Source organism: Chamaea fasciata, unplaced genomic scaffold (assembly GCF_029207755.1).
Source record: "Chamaea fasciata isolate MVZ Bird 193981 ecotype frontalis unplaced genomic scaffold, bChaFas1.0.hap1 SCAF_1, whole genome shotgun sequence".
Taxonomy (NCBI): domain Eukaryota; kingdom Metazoa; phylum Chordata; class Aves; order Passeriformes; family Sylviidae; genus Chamaea; species Chamaea fasciata.
This window is the reverse complement of record NW_027094086.1, coordinates 56166878-56188290: the sequence shown is the minus strand read 5'-3', so window position 1 is coordinate 56188290 and position 21413 is coordinate 56166878. Positions and strand designations below refer to the sequence as shown.

Genomic DNA, 21413 nt, shown 5'->3' with positions numbered 1-21413 from the left:
TTTTCCCCACAGAAGGTAGTTTCCCACCAGTGTTATTTAAGCTGAAGTAGTGGTGGTATTCAGTATTCTATGGAGAGAAGCAAAAATGTTAGGAAATTTCTGGTTGCAAGTTGAAATGAACCTTTGCATTCCAGTGTTCATTGTTAGGCTTTGTTTCATCACCTTAGATAATATTGTTCCAACTTTAAGCATCTTTCACAAGTTTTAAACTGTAAACAGATTGATTTGTCCTTCAAAGATGTTAAATTATGTTTTGGGCAAGTAAGAGTACAAAGCATTATCTGGGACTACCTTCTTGATTATTTATATCAGTTATTATGTTATAAATTACTGCTTTTGCAAGAAAGTTAATGCAGAATGACAGACGGCGTGTCATTTGGAAATGATCCTGTCCTTACCTTTCCAAAACATCTCAGTAAATCAGACAATTCAGATGACATGATCAAAACTGGGCTTGTGATGCAGTTCTTTCTTAACCACAAATGCAGTTAAAATTTTAGCTTAGAATGCTAGCAAACAGTAAGAAGTAGATGAGGTATTTTTTTCTATGGCAGTTCATTAAAAACATGCGCTGAATAAAATTATTTTGAATTCCAAGAGGAAAGGTTCTACAGCTTATTTTTAAATATCTTAAACCATCTTAAATATCGTGTTTAGCATGGTAATACAGGATTTTGTTTGTCTAAATTAGGTCTGTTTGCAGCACTGTGTGGTGGAGCTGTTTCTTTATATTCCTATCAGTCTGAAGCACAGGAAATAGCCCAGATTTAGTGGCACGTTACCAGTGGTACTTTTTTTACTCTGAAAAATTGGGTGTCCATTTAGTAGAAGTAGCAGTATGACAGGTATGCTGACAACAGCACAAATTGGGAACTGAGAACATGATGGATAAAGCCCTCAAGTTACAATTTCCTATCTAAAGTCTATGTCCAATCCATAAAATATTCTTCATGCTACTGCAGATACAAGTAAAAATCATGTTTCTTTTTACACTTTGTGAGATCCACCTCTCAAAAATATATTTATGTTGTGTAACTTTTAATATACAGAAGCTGATAAATTTACATTGGTACGTGTAGACAGAAAATACTTAGGTGTCCTTAGAGATTTTTCCCAGAACTACATTTACATGTGTTCAGATGGGGGTTTTTTTTGTTTAAAAATCTTCATCTTCCATGGATTAATTGAAACCTGACTCTTTCAGTATGTGACATTGTCTGAATTGCCTGCTGTTATGGTCTTCAAAGATGGAACTTACTTTGTTTATGATGGTAAGTAAAGCTGGACGTTACCTTAAGACTAGATATTTAAAACATATACGGAGAAAAAGATTTTTTGAAGGGTATGTAGGGATGCTGGGAAATTCCCCAGTTTTAGGATAAATAGCAGCTCCTTCATGAAGGAAAAGAGAAAAAAAAAATCCTAGTTCTGAAGTAGAAGTGATGATGTTTACTTTGTGTTTTCACTGAGATGTAGCTTCCAAGATTACTGTTTTGCCTGTATTAACGTACTTAGAAAAGTTACTTCTTCCCTCACTGTACAAATCCATCATATACATAGACTACTTTACCTGACTTGTTCAGTGTGTAGGCTGTAGAATGGCCACCTGAAACTAGTAGTGATTTTAACACTGCTATTTCTACAGTGTACATATGCAGTACACAAGGCCAGCACACCTGCCACTTCTGTAAAGTGTATATCTGTATGTATATGTGCATATCCATATAGGAGTATTATATTGTACTCAGACTGTATCATAAGGCCTGTTCATGTTAGAAGCACGTACATACACAGTTACATTGCATAGCCTGGGCTTGTAAGCACACCACTTACTTGCAAAGGCATCTACTCTTGATTTAGAATGTTTTAAATGCAGGTTTTCACTTTTAAGTTGAAAACATATCACTCAAAAGATTATTCTGCCAGTTTAATTCCTTAGGATAAGTAGTACCACAGCAAAATATTTCAGGTTGGCCACCAAGGGTATTCTTTGTGATCTCGTCGAGTGGATGTACTTGTCTTCCTCTCCAGTTTGTTGCCTCCAGATAAAAATTCACTCTACAGCCTTCTTGATTTGCATTTAATTTTTTTTTTTTAAATCTCTTTTAACAATTCTGGAGAAGGAAGGCTTGTTAGACCAACTCTTCTTTTGCTGTGTGGCCTGCTTGCTTTTTCTACACCACCTAAAACAAATGCAAAAGCTGTAGTAATTTAGGCTTTTAATTTACTGCGTAAAATTATACTTTTTCATAATGCACCAGAAACATTATTGGAAGTCAGACAAATCACGAAGACGCAATTTAAGAGACTGAATATAGTTTTATGTGCAACGGTTATGACTGGCAGGAATTTAAAGAGCTCAGTATGAGGAAAAAGTTCTAGCAAAATGCACTTCAGTGCTGAAGTACCTTGTCTGGTTTTTTGGTTTGGGTTTTTTCCTTCTCCCCTAGCAGGGGAAATGGATGCAGATCCACGGGTTGCATTGTGCTTGGAATGCTTGCTACTACCTTACAGCAGATAATTGTAAACCTGAAGTTATTGATACTTCAGTCCATACAATAGGATTTAAGACTAATTATTTATTGTGCATTTAGTCACATACGTATATATGTTTTTCTTTTTTTACTTGTGATTTAGGTCTTATTGATGGTATGTATTAGAATCTAATTCTTAATAGGTTAAAACATCTAGCATCTTATACTGGCATTCAGTATAACTGATTGTCGGTCATACATGATTATTTGTTCATTTACATTCACAGTGCTGTTTAATGCGTCTGCTTTTTCTTGATCTTTCTGTTTCATTTAAAGACTCTCACAAATACTGCTTTCTGTATTTTTATATCTCTACTTTATTTGAAACTTGACAAGTTATGTACACACACCTGTTTAAAAATAGGGTTTGAACCTGTTCCTTTCTGCACTGAGTCACAGTTAGCTTCTATCATTTATCCTTGATTTAGAAAATAAAATCATCAAATCAACTTTTTACCCTTTTCTATAATACACTTTTTTTCAACAATTGAAAATAGCTTTCGAAGTTTTAAAACTTGAAATGCCCATAAAAGTGTGATAATTGGCCTAACAGGAATAAAAGGAAAAAAGGAGAAAACCTAATGGTTGTCTTAATAGTACTGAAATAGTAAATCTGATGGCCCGCCCACCTCTTAAAAATGTAATCCTTTTTTTTATTTTTTTTTTTTTTTTTTAATGTCAGAGTATGAAGATGGTGATTTGTCATCCTGGATAAACAGAGAAAGATTTCAAGGGTATCTTCACGTAGATGGCTTTACGCTGTATGAACTTGGGGATACAGGTGAGACGATGCTGCTCCTAAACTCTTTGACATTGTGTACTAAACAGTAAGAAAAGTAAAAAGAGTACTAAGAACATGTTTTTAAACTTCAGAAATTAATATCAGGTTACACCTGATAGTGGCAGTGTTTTGTTGATGTTGGACTGACCTGTGACTAGAGGTTTCATCCAGTCTACACTAGTCCATTCCTCACAATATAAAAGTTAGTGTGTCTAATCCTATGGTAGTCACAAAAATTAGTAGGACTTTTAATTTAAGAACACCTTACATTTTTCATAAGTTGCATATTACCCCTTAGAATACATGCAGGGAATTTTAAAACTAGATTTAGAAGTATCAAATATGGATAGTCCAGATATCTTACATCTAGTGGATTTACATATCTTTGAAATAGATGGGGCAAGAAAGGGAGAGGAGCATGTATTGAAGTGCATTTGTCCCAGAAAACTGCAGCTTTTCTCTAGCAAAAGTTCTACAGTCCAAATGAATATTTTGCAGCCAGGTGACATCTGGAAAAGGGAAATGACTTGTACTGCTCTTACTGTGTGAACACACTCTGAGGTGTCAGAAAAATGCTGTAAATGGTGATTTTTCCAGGCCAGGACATCTTATCTTCTATATTCCATTTCAAAATACTTACATTCAATCAACACTGAGTTCTTTCAGGTTATAATGAGTAAGAGTTCTTACATGTTTGTGAAGCTAATATTGTTACAACTACATTTGAAACAGTTATTTACAGAAATACTGTTGCAAGTTGTTTAAATGTAGCATATTTCTTCCTGTTATATTTTTGACTATTCCTCAAATTACAGAAAAAAAAAAGAGAAAGATTTTATTAATACACTTGGAGAAGCCATCATTTAAAGAGCTTTATGTATTAATACTAGTACCTGGAATTTATTTACACCATCTTTTGCAGTCTAGAAGGTCGTTAGTTGTCTCCTAGTGTATTCATTGGGTAGCATCTTAGGGTGGAAAGAATTGGGGTAAAAATGAGAATTGATGTACGGAAGAAGGATGGGGAGAAGCTACTGCTGTTTCACAAGGAAGTATGGGAATGAATCATAAGTCTTGCCCTTAAAACCCTTCAGTATTACTTGAACAAGAGTGACTTTTTGCTTTTAGGGGCAATGCTTCCTGTGGGATGGTGATTGGTAGGAACTGAGCAATTGGCTGGCTTGATGGGGGAGGGTTTTGGTTGAATTATGGCATCTGGAGAGAACTGAAAAATCAGCCCTCGGACCCTTGGGTTAATCTGGTTGATGACTGCATTGTTAACAGATCTGCTTTCCTAACTGCAAGTGCTTGATCTGGAGGAACTTTGACCAGCTTTTAAACATATTTTTATCTGATTGACTGCAGCACTCTTTGGGTTTGGAGTTGTTTTGGGTTTTTTTAATCAGAAGAACTTCACAAAGTAAATCTTGAAAAGATTGGTACATTCTGGCGTTGACCTTAAAGCTCCTCTGACAGAGGGCTGTGAACTAAATTGTGTTTCCGATGTCATGAATTCTGGGCTCTGCCAGTAAATTTTCCAATTTTTTTTTCCATAATGCTCACAACAGTGTGAAAAATAGTCATTATTAAATTCATACAATAGTGATTTAATCAGTTTGTAGTTGCTGCTATGTAATACAGGTCTCCATAGCCTCATATTTAGGTATATGCAGCTTGAGTAGGAAATTAATTTTTATCTGCATTTTCTCCATTTCAACTTCTTTCTATAGATAGACTTTTCATACAATGCTAGTGGTGTGGCATTAAATCCCATCTTAATTGATTTTCAGTAGCTTTAAGACTACAGCATAGTCAGCTTGAGGAGGCTCTTAGGCTGTGAGACCGGTTTATTCTTAAAAATTAATTCCTGTTCCTGGAGAGTGCCCAATCTTCTAAGCTGATATATTTCTCACTGAAGAATGTGTGTTTCTTTTTAAATGGTTTCAAGAATTTTATTCCTTATTCTAGGAAAACTTGTGGCTATTGCAGTCATTGATGATAAAAACTCTTCAGTGGAACATACCAGGTAACAGAATTGAGTACTGGTGACACTGTGGGAGAAATGTGCTGGTGTGACATAGGGAAATTTGGAAGTTTCTTAAATATTGAGAAATATAGGTTAAATGAGTGGGTTCAACTTGTAAATGTTCTTTTGTTTCTGATTTAGTTTACTAACTTTACTTAATTTATGTCTTGGTTGGAGCACATGTGAGTTCAATGAGATGGTTGGAGCTCCTGTATCACTCTTCTACCAGTTGTTAATGAGATCACAGGAACAAATGGTGATCTCATAGCTTTTAAAAGCTATTGTGTCACCTTTTAAACATAGACAAAAGTGCTTGAGTTTGAATGACTTTGAGATTAACTCAGTGAGTTTAAACAAATGACTGTACTTCAGTTCACTCGCATGGAAAATTAAGCCAGCCAGCGATGTTTGTATGTTAGTTGTCTGTGGAACTTTAAAGAAGGGATGTTTTTGCTGGGGTTGGAGTTTGCTGAAGAGACTGAGAGGAACAAGACCTTCCCTTGTCCATTTCTGGTTGCATATACAAACTAAAAGAATACTATTCAAGTACTGGATATGCTATTTTCAACTTTTAGGAGCTAAGCAAGCTGAACAAGGTTGGTTTTTTTTTTTTTTTTGTCCTTTTTGCTGATGAGGTATGAATTGCTTCTTACTCGGGAAATCTCGATGCTTATTTCTTGTATTTTGAAAGTTTATCCTGGGTTATCAGTGCCAATTTTTTTCCTTCCAGGTTAAAGTCTATTATTCAGGAAGTTGCCAGAGACTATCGGGATCACTTTCACAGGTAGGCACATGTGGTACTCTGATGTTTTAATTGGACTTCTGCATTAATGTTTCTAAGACAGCAGTCACTTTTTTTTTTTTCCTAAGGGAAAAACGTTACAGCGCCTGCTTTTGTATTTTTATTCTGATATTTAATAGGACCTTTTCATTAACTGACTGTGTATCATAGTGCTGTGTTCTAAATCATCACTTTTTTTGAATTGCATTGCCAAGTGTGTGCTCTCATTTTCAGTTATATGAAAAATATTTAAGGAAGAACTTTTGCTGAAACCCACTATTGTGTTATCTTTTTCATCGTTTTATTTTTAACCACTTGTCTAACAGGGATTTCCAGTTTGGCCATATGGATGGAAATGATTACATTAATAGTTTACTGATGGAGTAAGTAAATTCTTATTGGAATATTCTTTCTTCTCTCGTGTTTGTTACCAAGTGTTTATTTAATTGAAAATAATCTTACAAAAAATTCTTGGCTGTCATGACGTAAGAAAATTCACTGTCATCAGAATTCAGCCTGTACCATAGTATCAATTATTTGTTAAATTAAACGGTGTAATTGTATAATTTAAGGTTAGATATTTGGCTTAGTGATAATGCTGATCGACAAAGCTTATCTTTTAGGTCTACTTTGTTAAATTACTTACTGTTAGAATTGTGAGGCTTTCATTATTGATGTATTTTTAAGACATGCCTAGAAATGCACTTCTGCGGAAAAGCATAGAATGATGTCTGCACTTGATATGTACATGGTATATTTTGAAATATACAAGTGGTTTAACAAGATGCTTAACTATGATCATTTTCTAAAAAATGCATAATTAGAGAGTTGAGTTGCTTGGCATTTGTAGTCAACTACTACTTCTGCTCTGGCCTTTGGAGAAAGAAAGGAGAAAGAAAGAAAGAAAGGAAAGGAAAACCGGAAAGAAAGGAAAACCAGGAGTCAGTATTATAATTCTGTAAGTTTTCCAAATCCATTTCTTAGAGATCAAGACATTAATTAAGCATGTGTTCATGCCCCTAAAAATTCTAGGAGCTTCATGTGGACCCAAAAACACAAGGCCTGTATTTTTGTAGAATGTCTGTAGATTAACCCCTGATTTAAAAACAACTGTCTCTCCATTAAAATTATGTGATTTGATTGAGCTAGTGTTTTATAACTGCCAAAAAGTGAGACCTTCCTGTCTTGCCTAATTGCTTCTCCTGTGCAGGCTCTTATGTCTGTCTGCTCTTTCATCCTGTTTATCTGTCAGAAAAGTCTTTTGTTTTTTGTCTGGGCAAGTAGGGAAGTTAATTTGCTGATTCAACAATGTCATTCCCTTCTACTCTGCTGAGTGCCAGCACGAATGTGCAGAGAAGTAGGGGAGGGAGATGAGATGCCTGGGAGGAAGGAAATGAGGGGAAAGAAGACAGAGCTGCCACTTGGAGTAGTAGTGATCTAGTGGCAGCGTCTGTTCAGCTGGGTTGTTTAACTGAATCAGCACAATGCCTGATTTTATTAGTAGTAGAATATAGAGAGTTCTGGGTCAAGTACTGACCTGCTTTTATTTATTTTCTAAACCCAGTGTATACCTTTCAAGCATAAATAGGAATTTGCAACAGAATGCAGCAAATTATGTTCAAAATAGTGGCTCTTCATGTGGCTACATGAATAATTCGAAATTAAAAAAAAAAAAAAGTATTGCAGCTGCCTCAGTTTGTCACCAGATGGCAGCAAGTGGAAATAGAAAAAATCTGAATAATGATAAATGTATCACAAAACACTTTCTTACTGTGCTCGATGCACATAGGAGCAAATTCTGTTTTCTTTACAAAGGGCAAAATATTGTATGATTTCTGGGGATAGAATTAGACCTTGACAAGAGTACATTTATGAACTTGGCTGTAACTCCATTAGTAGGCATTATAATTCTTCTGCCTTTTCAGCGGTGGATAAACATGTTTTTGTTAGATTAGAAATGGTACATTTAGAACCATGCACAGAAGAAGAAATCAGAATATTATGTATTTTAATAAAAATATGTAATTTTACCTAAAATTTTACTTAAATATGCTTTTAAATATTTTACTGAAAGCAAAAATATAGCTTTTTATAACTTAAGGTGTATAAGATCACTGTCAGCTGTAGGTGTATGTAGAACTCTGCACTTGAAAGTAACACATTAAATGTGCTTTTGTGAACCTTTGTATTGCATAAAGAGGAGGTACATGGAGGTTATTTTTCAGCTGCTCTACAACCAACTCTAGGAACATCAGTTACCAGACTGTTAAATGCAACAGAAACACTGCATCTAATTAATAAAACTTGTTCTGTTTTGGCTGAGAGGACATGTTTTGGCAGAAATTGGTAACTTCTTACCAGACACTTACAGAAACACCTGACTTGGATTGAGTGCCTTCTACTTAGATTTCTTTGTTGTCCCTAGTAAGAAAAGAATAAAAATTTCATGGCAAAATGTTATATTTAGTGACTCGTATGTTACAGGTTGCCTCAGTGTACAAAGTTGTGTTATTTGGTTGTTTTTTTTAAAGTTCCAGTTAAAAGGATGGCATTATTTCGTTATCCCTGTAACTGCCCTTACGTTTTCTGAGGTGCCACCAGGCTTTCAGCTTCAGTACTGGGAACAGAGTCTGCACCTTAAATCTTAAAGTATTAAGCTCTCTAAAAGTTCAGATATTTGTCATATATAAGTATTAAAGTTTTTAATTTTTAGGTTTGCATTTGGATTAAGATCAAAACCAAAAACCCCACCTAAAATGTGAGAGGAAATTCAGGATTATTTCAGTGACTCCAAAGAAAAATTGGCATCTTGAGTAAATAACCAGTATTTTCATCACATAATTTACTATGAATTGGTAGCCTCAGATAAGACTGAAATCATCATCAATTTTACATAGATTGCAAATGTACATGGATGTCACTATTAGAAAAGTGTAAAAGCATAGGAAAACAAGGTTTGCATTGCTTCTGCTGTGAAGGAAGTAATTGAATTCATTACTGACAGAATTGTAGAAAGTTGATAAAGGCGACAAAAGATTTTAAACATGTTTAATATATTTAAATCTTTCTGCAGTGTACTTTTGCAGTATTAAAATTTCTTAAACCTGATCTTATTTTGAATTTAATGCTACAATGAACAGAAGATTAAACTGTTTTGTGTTCAGAGATAAGTTCTAACATTTTTCTTTTTTTTTCTTTCCAGTTATGATGTATTACACATGCACATGAAGGTTAACTGCTGAGTAATAATTCTTTAAAAACTTGGTTCCTCATAAGCCATATCTAAAAGAGCTGAAGAAGAGCTCTGCTTGGCATGGTTTATTCTTTTGACTTGACCAACAGAGGTTGATTGATTAAGGTGATCAATTAGACAGTGTTTGTGTGGGATTAAATTTTTGAATTACACTTCTGCCTTTGTGAACTTAAATGCTTAATACATATCATATACAAGGCTGCTATTTGTTATCTTTTACTATTTGGAAAGTCACAGGGTACCTGATTTGCAGTTGCTCTGGGTATGTAAAATGCTGTAAGTTTCAATAGTGTCACTGACACAGATGTGAAGGAAAATAATATTAATGAGAAACGTGCCCATACCATTCATGTGCATGCCATACCATGCCGAGTATCTTCCCCCTTTTCTCTTGCTTTCTTGTTTTTAAAGAATTATTATGTAGAACACACGTGAAGTGAAGATTAATGGATTCCCTTTTGAAATGATGTAGGGATTACTTGAATTGGAATATTTTATATGGTGGCTCTTTAAATATATAATCTGTCTGCTCTATGTTTCCAGTGACTTGACAATCCCTACTATTGTTGTATTGAATACCTCCAATCAGCAGTATTTTCTACCAGATAGGCACATTGAGAGCACAGAAGACATGGTTCAGTTTATTAACAATATCCTGGATGGTACAGCTGAAGTAAGTCTTCACAGTGGCTTGGAATATATTGGTTAGTGTTTATTTCCTTAGATGCTAAAGTAAGGAAAGAAATTGGTTACTCTGATAGTTATGCATGTGATTAATATTCCTGTCCTGTCTTACTGTCTTGGGTGCTGTCACTGAATATGTGATTGTAAATTCTGGAGTCATGCTGTTGCATGTTGTACAAAGCAAGCTTTCTTTTGTTTATAGCATAACGTTAGCTGGCTTCTTTTGATATTCCTTTTACTGGTGCAGTTGTAAGTGGAGAGATTTTTATTCATCTCCTGGTTTGAATTAAATGCATTTGTTTAAAATTTTGAATTATAGTGCATAATTCAACTGCACCCTTTCTTTTGGGTGGAAAATTAATAAATCAAATATCTGGAGGAATTACAACTTCAAAAAACAGTGTTATACTTGCTTTGAATGTTAGAAATAGACACAAGCTTACTCCTCTCTGCTCTAAAACTAAAGAAGAGCTGTCTTTTGTTAAAACAACGAAGTTAATAAACCAATTTAAATTGATGACTTGGATAATTTTTGAGTTTCTATTCCCTCAGTGTACCATGAATTGGACAGAAAGCTATTGTGTGGATGAGGAAAGAAATCATGGAGCAGAATTTTCTTTTGTGCTTCTGGGGAAAGAAGGCTTTGCCACGAAGGCAAGCTGATAGTTAATAATTCGACTGTCTCCTGGGAGAGGCCTGATTTTGGTTTAAACCCTAAGTGACTGTATATTGAGTGCTTCCTGTGTTAACTGAATCCCACTTTACATTACACCAGCAGTTTTAGGTTGTTGGCTGGTAATGACAAATACTGCAGAAGGGATTTGTCATATGGGGTACTTGGGTTTATTTAATCTGACAGGTTGATGGTAGAACGTGATGTAGGTGGATTTATGTGCTGTTCAGGACTTTACTGGCCATGCTTTCAGTTGCAGTGTGAGGGGTATTGCTCTAATTTGGTGGTTCTTTGTTCTTGAGTTCTCGCTTTTTGAATGGTTTTTAAGTGCATTGAGTTATCAGCATCTATTAGACTCTATTTGTATGTATCTCTGGTTGAAACAACAAATGTAATTGGTTTCTGTCTGGTTTTTTTTTCCCTTGGAGAAAAATCATTTGTGATGGCTCGTGTTTGATGCTGTAGTGTCACTTAGGTCTTTCTATCTTTTGTTTGCAGTATCTCAGCTAGAGGATTAAAAATCAGTCTATATTCACATCTCCGTACAATCCAAAAATACAGGATATGACTTCATTTAAGCAGTCTGTATTTAAGGTGTCTGTAGACATAAAATGGCACTACTTTGGCTGCATTCTCTGCCCAAGAAATTGTGCAGCTGTTGATGAATGAGTCTTCAAAGTATGCTGGCAAGCATCTAATAAAGTGCAGATTTTCTGAACTACAGAGGAATTGCTGAGAAGTCTGGCATTCCCCCTTCTATTCCTTGGGAAGTGTTGGTCTATTCTTCTGGACTTTATTGTTATTCTGTAAGACTCTGTAGGTAACTTTTTCTGAGTCTGTCTCATCTTTGTGGACTCTTTTTGTTGTTTGAAAGGTTTTAGTCAGATCATGTGCTGGTGAGTTGACTTCCAAATATGAGTTTTTCTCTGGCTACTCAAGGTAGGTGAAAACTGGTCCTATTCAGCAGACGGGCTGCCTTCTGATTCATGTAGTTATTTCGAACACTGCTCAGTTAGGGGGAAGTGTGGGTATAGTCTGTCATTGCTTGACACAGGTTTTATTTATTACACCTTTATATATTTTCTTTGCTTAGTTCTTAGATTTTGCTACCTCTGCTGTCATAATCCATAAGCGGTGTTCAACAGCTGCAGGAAAGTTCAGAAGAGCTCTACAGTTTTACCATTGTTACATTGGGACAGTTGCTAGTATTTGTTAGCGTTTCATTATGGTAAGAGAGAGAGTGTCAGCCCATTGTCCAAGTTGGCACTGATTGTTTAAAACAATTTTGAGAGACTTTTTCATGAGACTGCTGAATAATCTTTGCCCAAGTTTGGCAAGTTGGAGTGTCTGGGCATCAGGAGATGTAAGAATAATTACTTTTCATTTCCTTCTAAAGGACTTAAGATTGCAAGGTCTGAAGAATGAACTTTTGGAATCATAACTGAAAAGTGTCAGCAGTTTTGACATGGTTCCATTTGAAATTTCAGGCGCAGGGTGGTGATGGACTCCTGCAACGAATCAAGAGAATCATCTATGATGCCAAGTCTACTATAGTGGTAAGTTTTATTTTTCATTGAATTAGGTGGTGCCCTTGTCAGTCAGGATACAAATACTTTCAGGGGGTTTTAAAAATATTTTTATATGAATTGTTTTATATTGTGTATATATCATAGGTATATGTATAGGTTTAAGCCAAATGAACTTCTTGATTACATTTTTTAATAATATGTATGATAAAAATTCAACATGTCTTAGTTTCTTCATTTTTCACTGCTCTTCTGTATGCCTGACATGTATTTTAAGGGATAGAACAGAGAAAATTCAAGATCTTTTCCTTGACCCTTTTGACATCCTTTCCTGAAAGTGGTACCACTTCACTTTTCTGAGGAATGCTACATTTTTGGTTTAATTACTTAGAGCATAAGGGGATTAAATACTACTCTTTGTGTGGTTTTAGAGCAAAGATTTTTATCATCTTTCTCATAAGTTAATTATGTTAAGAAAATTTTGTTGGGAAGATGTACACAAATCCATTTCCTCACTTGTCCTGTTCAAGCAAATAAACCTGTGCTGTGAATTTAAGTTGAAACCCGTTTGTTTCTAAATGAGCGTCTTCCAAACTTCTATGAAAGTACAATAATTAGCCACCAGTTTCTGAAAACATTAATCCTTCTTCCTGTGCCATTAAGTTACTCCTCAACAGGAAGCTCTCTAGAATTTTTCTGCAGTTTAATTTTTGAGAACAAGACACAAGAAGTGAAACTTTTTTCTTCAAAGTGTTTTTTAACGCTCTTAGAACAATTATTTCTAAAGCTTCAAAGAATGCATAGGATATGCAGTTGGCATGTAAACATTAACTATTCCAATGCAGTATTGTAATATTTGAACTTCTGTGTCATTTTTTATGAACTTGTAGTCAAAATTGTTGAAGTTAAGGTCTCCTTGCTATTTTTCAGAAGAAAGCAAACAAACAAATTTTATTAAAAAAAACCCTACAAAGCAGCAACAATAATGAAACCCAAAACCCAAACCAAACAAGCAGAAAAACCAAAATACCACATCCATTAGGACAAGAGAACAGACTTAAGCTGTGCCAGGGAAGGTTTAGGTTGGACGTTAGGAAGAGGTTGTTGACGGAAAGGGTGATTGGGCATTGGAATGGGCTGCCCAGGGAGGTGATGGGGGATTCACCATCCCTGAAGGTGTTTAATAAAAGACTGGATGTGGCACTTACTGCTGTGCTCTTGTTGGTAGTGTTATGTCATAGGTTGGGCTTGATGATCTGAAAGGTCTTTTCCAACCTAGTTGATTCTGTGATCCCTCTAAAAAAACCTGATTTTCATTTTGAATGTTTTTTGAATAAATACACAGAGTGATAAGAGAAGTAATGCAGTAACTTTATATATTCACTGAAAGTGGTTTTTACTTTCTATTTCAACAGTCTGTGTTCAAGAGTTCACCACTGCTGGGATGCTTTCTCTTTGGGTTACCCTTGGGGGTCATCAGCATCATGTGTTACGGAATCTGCACAGCTGATACAGAGGGAGAGGTGTTTGAGCATGAGGGAGCTAAGAAGGAAAGTGGTGATCGGGAGCTCACAGATGAAGGCAGTGAGGAAGAACAAGAGGAGGAAAAGAATGGAAAATACACAGAACTTTCAGATGGAGAGCTTAAACAGAAAGACATTATGGAAAAGAAAAAGGACTAACTTGTTTAGCAAGAGAATTCTCTAAAATTTCCAAATAGACTTATTTATTGGCAGTTGTCATTTATTGATTATCTTCATGAAAGAGGACCGTTTTATCTGCATAATAGTAGTTTTGACTTGCATGTATTCACACTTTCTCAGAAATTGACAGGGAAAAAAAAGGATGTTCTCTTAATTGTCCTTAGTAGATTAACAAAGAGCTATTTAAACTGAAGAAATTTTCAGGTACAGTTCTACACCATTTTTGTAAGAGTTTTGAATTGTTCATTTCCAGAACAGAGATAATGCTACTCGGCCTTACTCTATGTGATGAACTGCTACTAATAGAGCCCAGCTATGCATTCAATCATATAAAATTAAAGCTGAAAACAAGGAAAGTTAAAGAGAGCTGTACAGTGTTTTTAGCTGATAGCTGAAGACAACTTACAAGTTTTCTAAGAAGTCATCACATGTTCTACCTGTTGCACATTATTATAGGAAAAGAAAACCACAACCAAAACAACAAACTTTTCTATTTTCTCAAATGAAACGTAAAATTTTGGAAATTGGAGGACCATTCTACCATGTAATAATATAATTATTAGCAGTTAAGAATGTTTACTGGATACAGGATGTGGGAATTATATGCTAAGTTAAGTGTTTATTAGTGCTTTAGCAGCTAAAATATTGGAAAATTATGTTAAAAACCTTTTACAACATGATTGCCTGTTGATTACTTTCTGTGAGTGCTTGCACACTTAGAGTGCAAAAGATCTGTAAGTTTTCTAAATCTGCAGCATAGCTTGCTAAAGGAAGACATCAATATGAACTCCTTCTGAGTCTTTGTATAAGTCTCTAATGACAAGCTTTTTGAACGGTTTTTATTCATTTTACAGTGTTTACTTGAGATTGTTATATACCTTTGAGACAGGTAGTTCTGTTTGAGATTGTTACCTACTCTGAAAGAGGGACTTAATGGAGCTTAATATTAACACTGATAGAAATTGATGAGTATAAAGCGTTTTTGTTACCTGTTTCATCATAAAAGCCACTTTTAATACAAACCTGTGACTGCAAAAAGGACTAATTTGTGTCCAGGGCTAAAACTCTCCCAACAATAAGCTATAAAGCAGCCTTTGGCATCAATGTCATGGAAAATACCACAAAAACAAAACTTACATTGCTCCTACTCAAACTATTAATGCTGGGATTTTTTCCTCTTTTTTCTCTTTTTTTTTGTTTTTTTTTAGGGCTATATTACTATATAATACAAAATATTGTGTCCTCCTTATAAGGAAGATTGATCATGTAGGAAATGGCTATGCTATAGCACTAAATTAAGGAATTTTAAGTAGTAACCATGAGTAAGCTTAAATAGACAAGTTCTATGTTGGGGCAAATTCGATGACGCTGTAGTTTCTTTCCCTGTGGGAAAGAAACTTGTTTTGTCTGTTTCAGTAGCTTGGTAACAGCTGGATTCAGGTTGCCATACCTTAAGTAGATCTCTGACTTGACAGATTTTGGCTATCAAACAGTATAAGCAACATGTAAAGAAATTAGGAATTTAGAAAAATTCCATGTCTGACTATGAATACAAAACCTTTTCTTTTTTGGAGGAAAGATGATAAATGAGCTAGAACACTGAGTAGCAGGTATCTGATACAGTAGTTTTTTTCACCCCCTTTTTTTCTCTGTTTTCTTTCTATGAATTGCCTTTCTTTCATTTTTGTCATTACAGCCAGTTGTACATTGTGACTTGATTTTCTTGCTTTTTCTTAGTATTTTAATTTTTTGGTAGAACCTTTGAGAGGTGTAGGTTTAGCATATACATGAGGAATAGGTGCTTAAAAATGTGTTTAGAAAGGGGTATTTTTTAATGGTATTGAGCTCCTGAGTTGTTTATTGAAAAAATTTTAAAAATCACTGAATGAAAAGCCTGTAGATTTCTTTGGACTTCTGCACAACTCAGTGCTGATAGTCAAAATGTAGAACTATTAAGGCAGTAGTATGTTTCCTTTGTATCTTTTCTTAGGATTTCAGTACAGATCAGTTGTGTATTTAATGTTGGCTCAGGCTGGAAACCTGCAGCTTTTGACTTAAAAAAAAAAATCTGAAGTGGTCACTGAAATGGTGCTGTTCCTTCTCTGGAGTGTAATGAAAAGAAACAAAAGAATCCTGAGTTCTGCTGCACTGCTAAGAACTGTTTCAACATGGAGCCTTCTTTTTTTGTGGTTATTTTTGTTTGTATTTATAATCAGTAGTAGCCAGTTGACTTGCTGGGAAATATTCTCAGATGTGGACCTGAATAATGACAAATACTGTGGAAGAAACAGATCACAATGGGATCTGTTCAAACTGTAGCACTTAATAGCTGGATTTAGGAGGAAAGCCTGTATGTGGGTCACTTCTGAACTCTAATATCCATCAGATGCATACTGAACTGTTGAAAATTAGACTTGAAATGTACTGCTGTTTTCATCAAATCCTTCCCCCAGCTACATTGAACAAGTCCTGGGCAGAAGAAAGGGGGACAGGTCATATACTGAGTGTCAGAAGTGATGGGAAATTAAGGTGTTTGCTGTGGTCACTCAAGTAAGCTAGAATGCTGTCTGAGGAGGGGCATTTTATTTCTTTCCTTAAGTCTGTAGAGGTTTCTTAAAGCAAATACACTGTAATAACTTTGGATTCATAAAATAGTGCTGCTTTTTTTTTTTTAAGTCAAGTGTAAGCCGTTTGTTTTTCTGTAATAAAAAGGATTGAAAAAAGCTTGTTTCCTTTGGATTAATTTACAATGTCAAGCTTAAATGTTGCATTTTGTGTAGGAGACTGGTTCCTGGGATGTTTGTTGTAAGTGTAGTTTAGGCCCCCAGTCATGCAGTGCAGAAATGCAGCTGGTGTTCTGCAAGATTTTGAAAATAGTCTCTAGAGGTAGGAGTTTATATTTGCTTCTGTGATTTAGTGAGCACTCAAGCAGTATAACACAAGTGAATTTCCAAAAGAGAGATTTTAAAATAGCAGACCTACAGGAGTTTCTGTAGCAAAGGGAATCTGAGTCAACCTGTCCTAGCCTACATTTCCTTCTGGAAGCACTTGAGTATTCTTGACACTTGGACGTGCACAGTCCCATGCTGCTTCATTGTTTACCTGGGCTGTTTTAACATCCCTTGTCCACATTGTGGTGCTCACTGCTTAAAGGACAGGTGGATGGCACTCTCAGACATCTGATGTGATGAAGATGGCACAAAAGTGCTTAATTCTCATGAATTACTTAAGTAAAAAGTTCAGCTTTTGGTCCAGAATTAATTTACCCTGTTCCTCCTTTGTCAGTATGTTTGGCAAAGCAGTTGTATTTGGAGGAGTGGGAGGGTGGAGAATTGTCCTGTTGACAGCCAAAAGCTTGAGTCAGTGAAAAGGGTGCAAAACCAGAGTGCATTTCCCTTAAGCTGTTGAAATCTCCTGAGACTACAGATGTTTCAGGTGGTATTATCCTGTGACAGACTGGTACTGGCTCTCAAATCTTCTCAGGGAGCAAAGCCACTTTCTGCAGTTTTGTTCTCATCACTGAGCACGTCTCTAACAGATCAAATCACACAGAGCCATGGCACCTGGCATTGCTGGAACCAAGAAAGACAGTTTTGACAGTATTGTGCTGAATGCTTTGTTGGGCTCCTGAGAGGTTTTCCTAAGCTGCCTAGGCAGTGTACATGTTCCTGAAACAATTCTCTGATTTCTGAAATTTTAACTATTTTAAAGGATTACTGTGACTATCCTGTATACAGTTTACTGACATAAAGCACCGTTTAGCAGCTGATGTGAACTCTCCTGTTGCTAGCAAACTTCCTTCTGCTTATACACTGAGGAGCAGAAAAATGCAAGGATAGCAAGGATACATAGACTACAAGGATTTTAGATAAAGCATTTTTGAACGGAGAGTTGTGGCTTTCAACAATAAAACCTTTAAAGACAAGCAAGGGAACCTCTAAGGTGATTACTAGTAAGAGGAATAGTACTGCTTTGTAGCTCAGTTTCAAGGTTGGCATTGTCTTCCTCTGATTGATGACTGTCCTGACCAAAATGGTGTGGGTGGTTTTAGGCTGTCTTGAGTTAAGAGATGGAAGCTTTGCTAAACTTTACAGCTGACACATGAAGGGGATGAAAATGCATGGACAGAAGTAATGGGAATGGGAGAAAGGAATGGAGGAGGGCCATATGTTTTCATACCAGTGTCTTGGGCCATGAGCTGTATTTAACATAAACTCCCACTGGTATGCATGTAAGTCCTTCCAAAAGAAATCTTCTGTTCACTACCTACTGTACAGAGAGCCTTTGACTGTTAAATTTGCCTGCCATACAACAGGTAGCATTACTACCAAATCAAGGTTATTTTTGAAAAGTTCTTGCTGTTGTCCACAGAAATGTACACCCCAAGTTACTCAAAATAAGTTACTTTATTGGTTGTCATTTTTTCGAAACAAGACCGGGACCCCAACTCTCTTTTGTCTTTGGTTGCTACACCCCTACTTTAAAGGAATGACAATTTGTAGCATACTAAAATTTGTGCTACGGTGGCAACTTTTGTAGTCTTAATGTTTTCAGGAATTAAATTTTAATCAATAATGTAGGATGTGTATTTTCATCTTAAAGAAGTGCCTTGGGTTTTTCTAAATTTAAAAAAAAAAAAGAAAAAAAAACCAAAAAAAAAAACCAAACATATATTGCCATAATGGCTGCAATTTTATTCTCTTTATTGAATAGTAAATGTTGACTCAATCTAAAGTAGAGAGTATGCTGTTCATACACCGTTAAAACTTGGTCACAACACTAAAAGAGCACAAAAGGACTTTGACTTCAGTACTTAAGTTTTCAATCCCCTCCCAAAGTAATTATTTTTTTCTTTTGTCAGAGTCATTTTGACTTGAGCTGACTGTAACTTTTCTGTTAATCTTTTTTTTTTTTCTTCTCTTAGCACGCTTTTATAAAAGCATTTGTTTGAATGTTGTGACAGCATACTGTACTTGAAAAATTGAAATGCAGACTGGTGATTTGGATGGCCACTGCACATTTTTGTTTATTTCCTCTTTGCTTTTGTAAAATATGTCTTTTTTTGATCTTAACTTTGCATGTTGGGCCAGTTGAATCGCTTCTCCTTAGTGTTTCCTGTAGGATCAGACAATTCACTAAACATACCTGTTGTCCTCAGGTCTATATTATAATCTACCTGATAACATTTTCTGAAAGCAGACTAAAGTTGAAATAAAGTAAAATCCTCATACAGATACCACTATCAAAATACCAGTGTTTTTCTAAGATGTTTTTGGAGATTATTTTGTCAACAAACAGGGAAATCTTCAAATCTCAGAATAACTTTCCTGTCCCTGAACAGAACATTTGGTAGAACAGGAGATATTTCAGCAAAAGGGTGCTCCTATGGTAGGCTGCATCTCAAAGGGCGTAGATGGTTTGTATAGAAATAGAAACTTTCTAGGAATAAAATTCAAAAAAAAAGGAGATCTTTACATGAAGTGGAAGATAGCTAAGACTTTCTTCTTTTCAATTGCTATGAAAATTAAATTTAAGGGTATCTCTTGCAAAAGATGAGAGAGACACTTTTTGGCCCAGACAAGCCCTTGACAATGCCTTAGTTGCTTCTAAGAGATCATTTGCCTTCATCAGATTTAACATTTAAAAGCTGTGTCTGGCTCCCAGTGGACAAAATAATTTTAAATTATGCTGTGCCTTCATGCAAAATTGTTCTTTATGCAAAAAAACACTTGAAAATTGAGCTAAACCTTGAGATGGCATTGTTGTGGTACATATCTTCCCCTTTGCTTTCCCGTCTTTTAAAAATGACTTTATTAAAAACAAATGCAGAAGGATTACATATTTTTAGTCTTCATGGCTTATGTATGAAATCCTGAAATGCTTCAATTCCATCCAAAAATGCTGTGGGTTGCAAGAGATGGTTCAATATATTGTGGTGTTAACTTCTTAAGATTTATCTGATACTACTGTGAGGTAAGATCAGAAGTGTTTTGGAGTGGGTTGGAGGAGAAGAGGTAGTATTTTCTAAAAGGTAAATTTAGAAAAAAGTTTTTCAGTTCCTTAGATAGATAGAAATACTGGAATATGAGAAGTTTCTTTGGATCTTTAAGGAGCTGGGCGCTTCTTGTATCACATTATCATGTTTTAAAATATAAGGATTTCTAGCAGAGGAAGGGTAATACTTATTTCTAGAAGAGGATTTAAATGAATATATGAATCTGGAACATAGTATATAGTTTTTGCACATTGCAAATATGTTGTTATAGTTTAAGTGATCTGTCTCAGAAAAGCTGTCAGTGCGCTGATGTGAATCTGTATTGGGTTTTAGTTTCCAGAGAGCACCTGGAATTCAAACATAATTCAGAAGCACGGTGTTCTTTCTGAGGGCTGTAGCTGCCTCAGCTTCAGATGTCAGAAATCTAAATGCTAGGAGACACTAAAAATAACACTTTGAGTTGCTCACTTAGCTTTGCAAATGCTCAAGTCATGTATGGGAAATTAATCCAACTCAGGCATTGTGTTTTAGCTAGTGGAGGATGATTATCTGTGACTTAAACAATCTCAAGAAGAGAAGTTTGCAAGCCTTCTTTTGGTTTTGCAAATGGTAGTTATGAGGTAGGAGGAATTTTTCATACTGACATCCTTAACTGTTATATCTGAAAGGTATGATCTTGACTAGAAATGTGCAGCAAGGCTCATAAGGGAATGAAGTTTGCAATGAGGGCTAAAGGTACGGTGATCTTGCAGTAAGACTATTCCTCATGTTTAGCTGCAATGGAGGCTAGGAAAGAGTTGTAAAGTAAATGCATAATAAAATCATGAAGCTTGTAATGTCCACGTTCAAATGATATACTACTCTACCATGCCAGTCATCTTTAAAGACTGTTAATAAGCCTGCGGTTGTGTCAGGATGTGATGCACCTTGTTGGTAAGAAAAAGGGAAGTTTCCACAGCACTGGCAGTTCTTTTCACTTCTTCCCTGCGGAAGAAGGAATGCCTCCATGCTGACCCTTGGTGTGAACTAGCGCTGCTGATCTCCAAGTCAGTTGCTTTTCCCACACCGTTTTCAAGGAGCTTGAGCTTGACAGCACAAAGCAGTGTCTCTGGTGAACAGCAGCTTTGGTAGTCTGTGTTGCACACATGTGGGTCACCTCATGGTGGTTTTCAGAAAGAGTTAGAAGTTGGCCACAGTGAACAGGAGCCAGAAAAGTGGTGGTAGCAGAGACTTTAGGGGCCCCAGCTTTGACACCCAGGATGTGTGCTGCTGTGGACAGCTTTAATGGCCATCTGAAGGCACAGGGGAAAGGATGCTCGACACATTTCAAAAAGTCATCCTTGCATTGCTGTGATGATGTATCATGAGGTGAGGAAGAATACATGAGGTGCAGAGGTGAGCAGACTTGAAAGCCTGTGGGGTATTTCCTCTGCTCAGGCCCATGCATGCTTGTTTGA

General features: G+C 35.9%; 1 protein-coding gene across 6 annotated transcripts in view; it reads left to right on the top strand.

The window, feature by feature from the left end:
- TMX3 (thioredoxin related transmembrane protein 3) overlaps positions 1 to 16699 on the top strand; it is a 29423-nt gene extending 12724 nt beyond the window's left edge. Inside the window, exons 9-17 of one of the 6 annotated variants that reach the window (XM_066184208.1) lie at positions 1205 to 1271; positions 3217 to 3315; positions 5284 to 5341; positions 6072 to 6125; positions 6449 to 6505; positions 6973 to 7080; positions 9919 to 10048; positions 12220 to 12288; positions 13674 to 16699. In XM_066184208.1, coding sequence (XP_066040305.1) covers positions 1205 to 1271; positions 3217 to 3315; positions 5284 to 5341; positions 6072 to 6125; positions 6449 to 6505; positions 6973 to 7080; positions 9919 to 10048; positions 12220 to 12288; positions 13674 to 13940 — 909 coding nt within the window. In that variant the 3' untranslated portion in view covers positions 13941 to 16699. Of the gene's footprint in view, positions 1 to 1204; positions 1272 to 3216; positions 3316 to 5283; positions 5342 to 6071; positions 6126 to 6448; positions 6506 to 6946; positions 9191 to 9324; positions 9481 to 9918; positions 10049 to 12219; positions 12289 to 13673 lie in introns of those variants that run through there. The other 5 variants (XM_066184218.1, XR_010720901.1, XM_066184243.1 and 2 more) reach the window with 5 other exon arrangements.
- The last annotated feature ends 4714 nt before the right edge of the window (positions 16700 to 21413 follow it).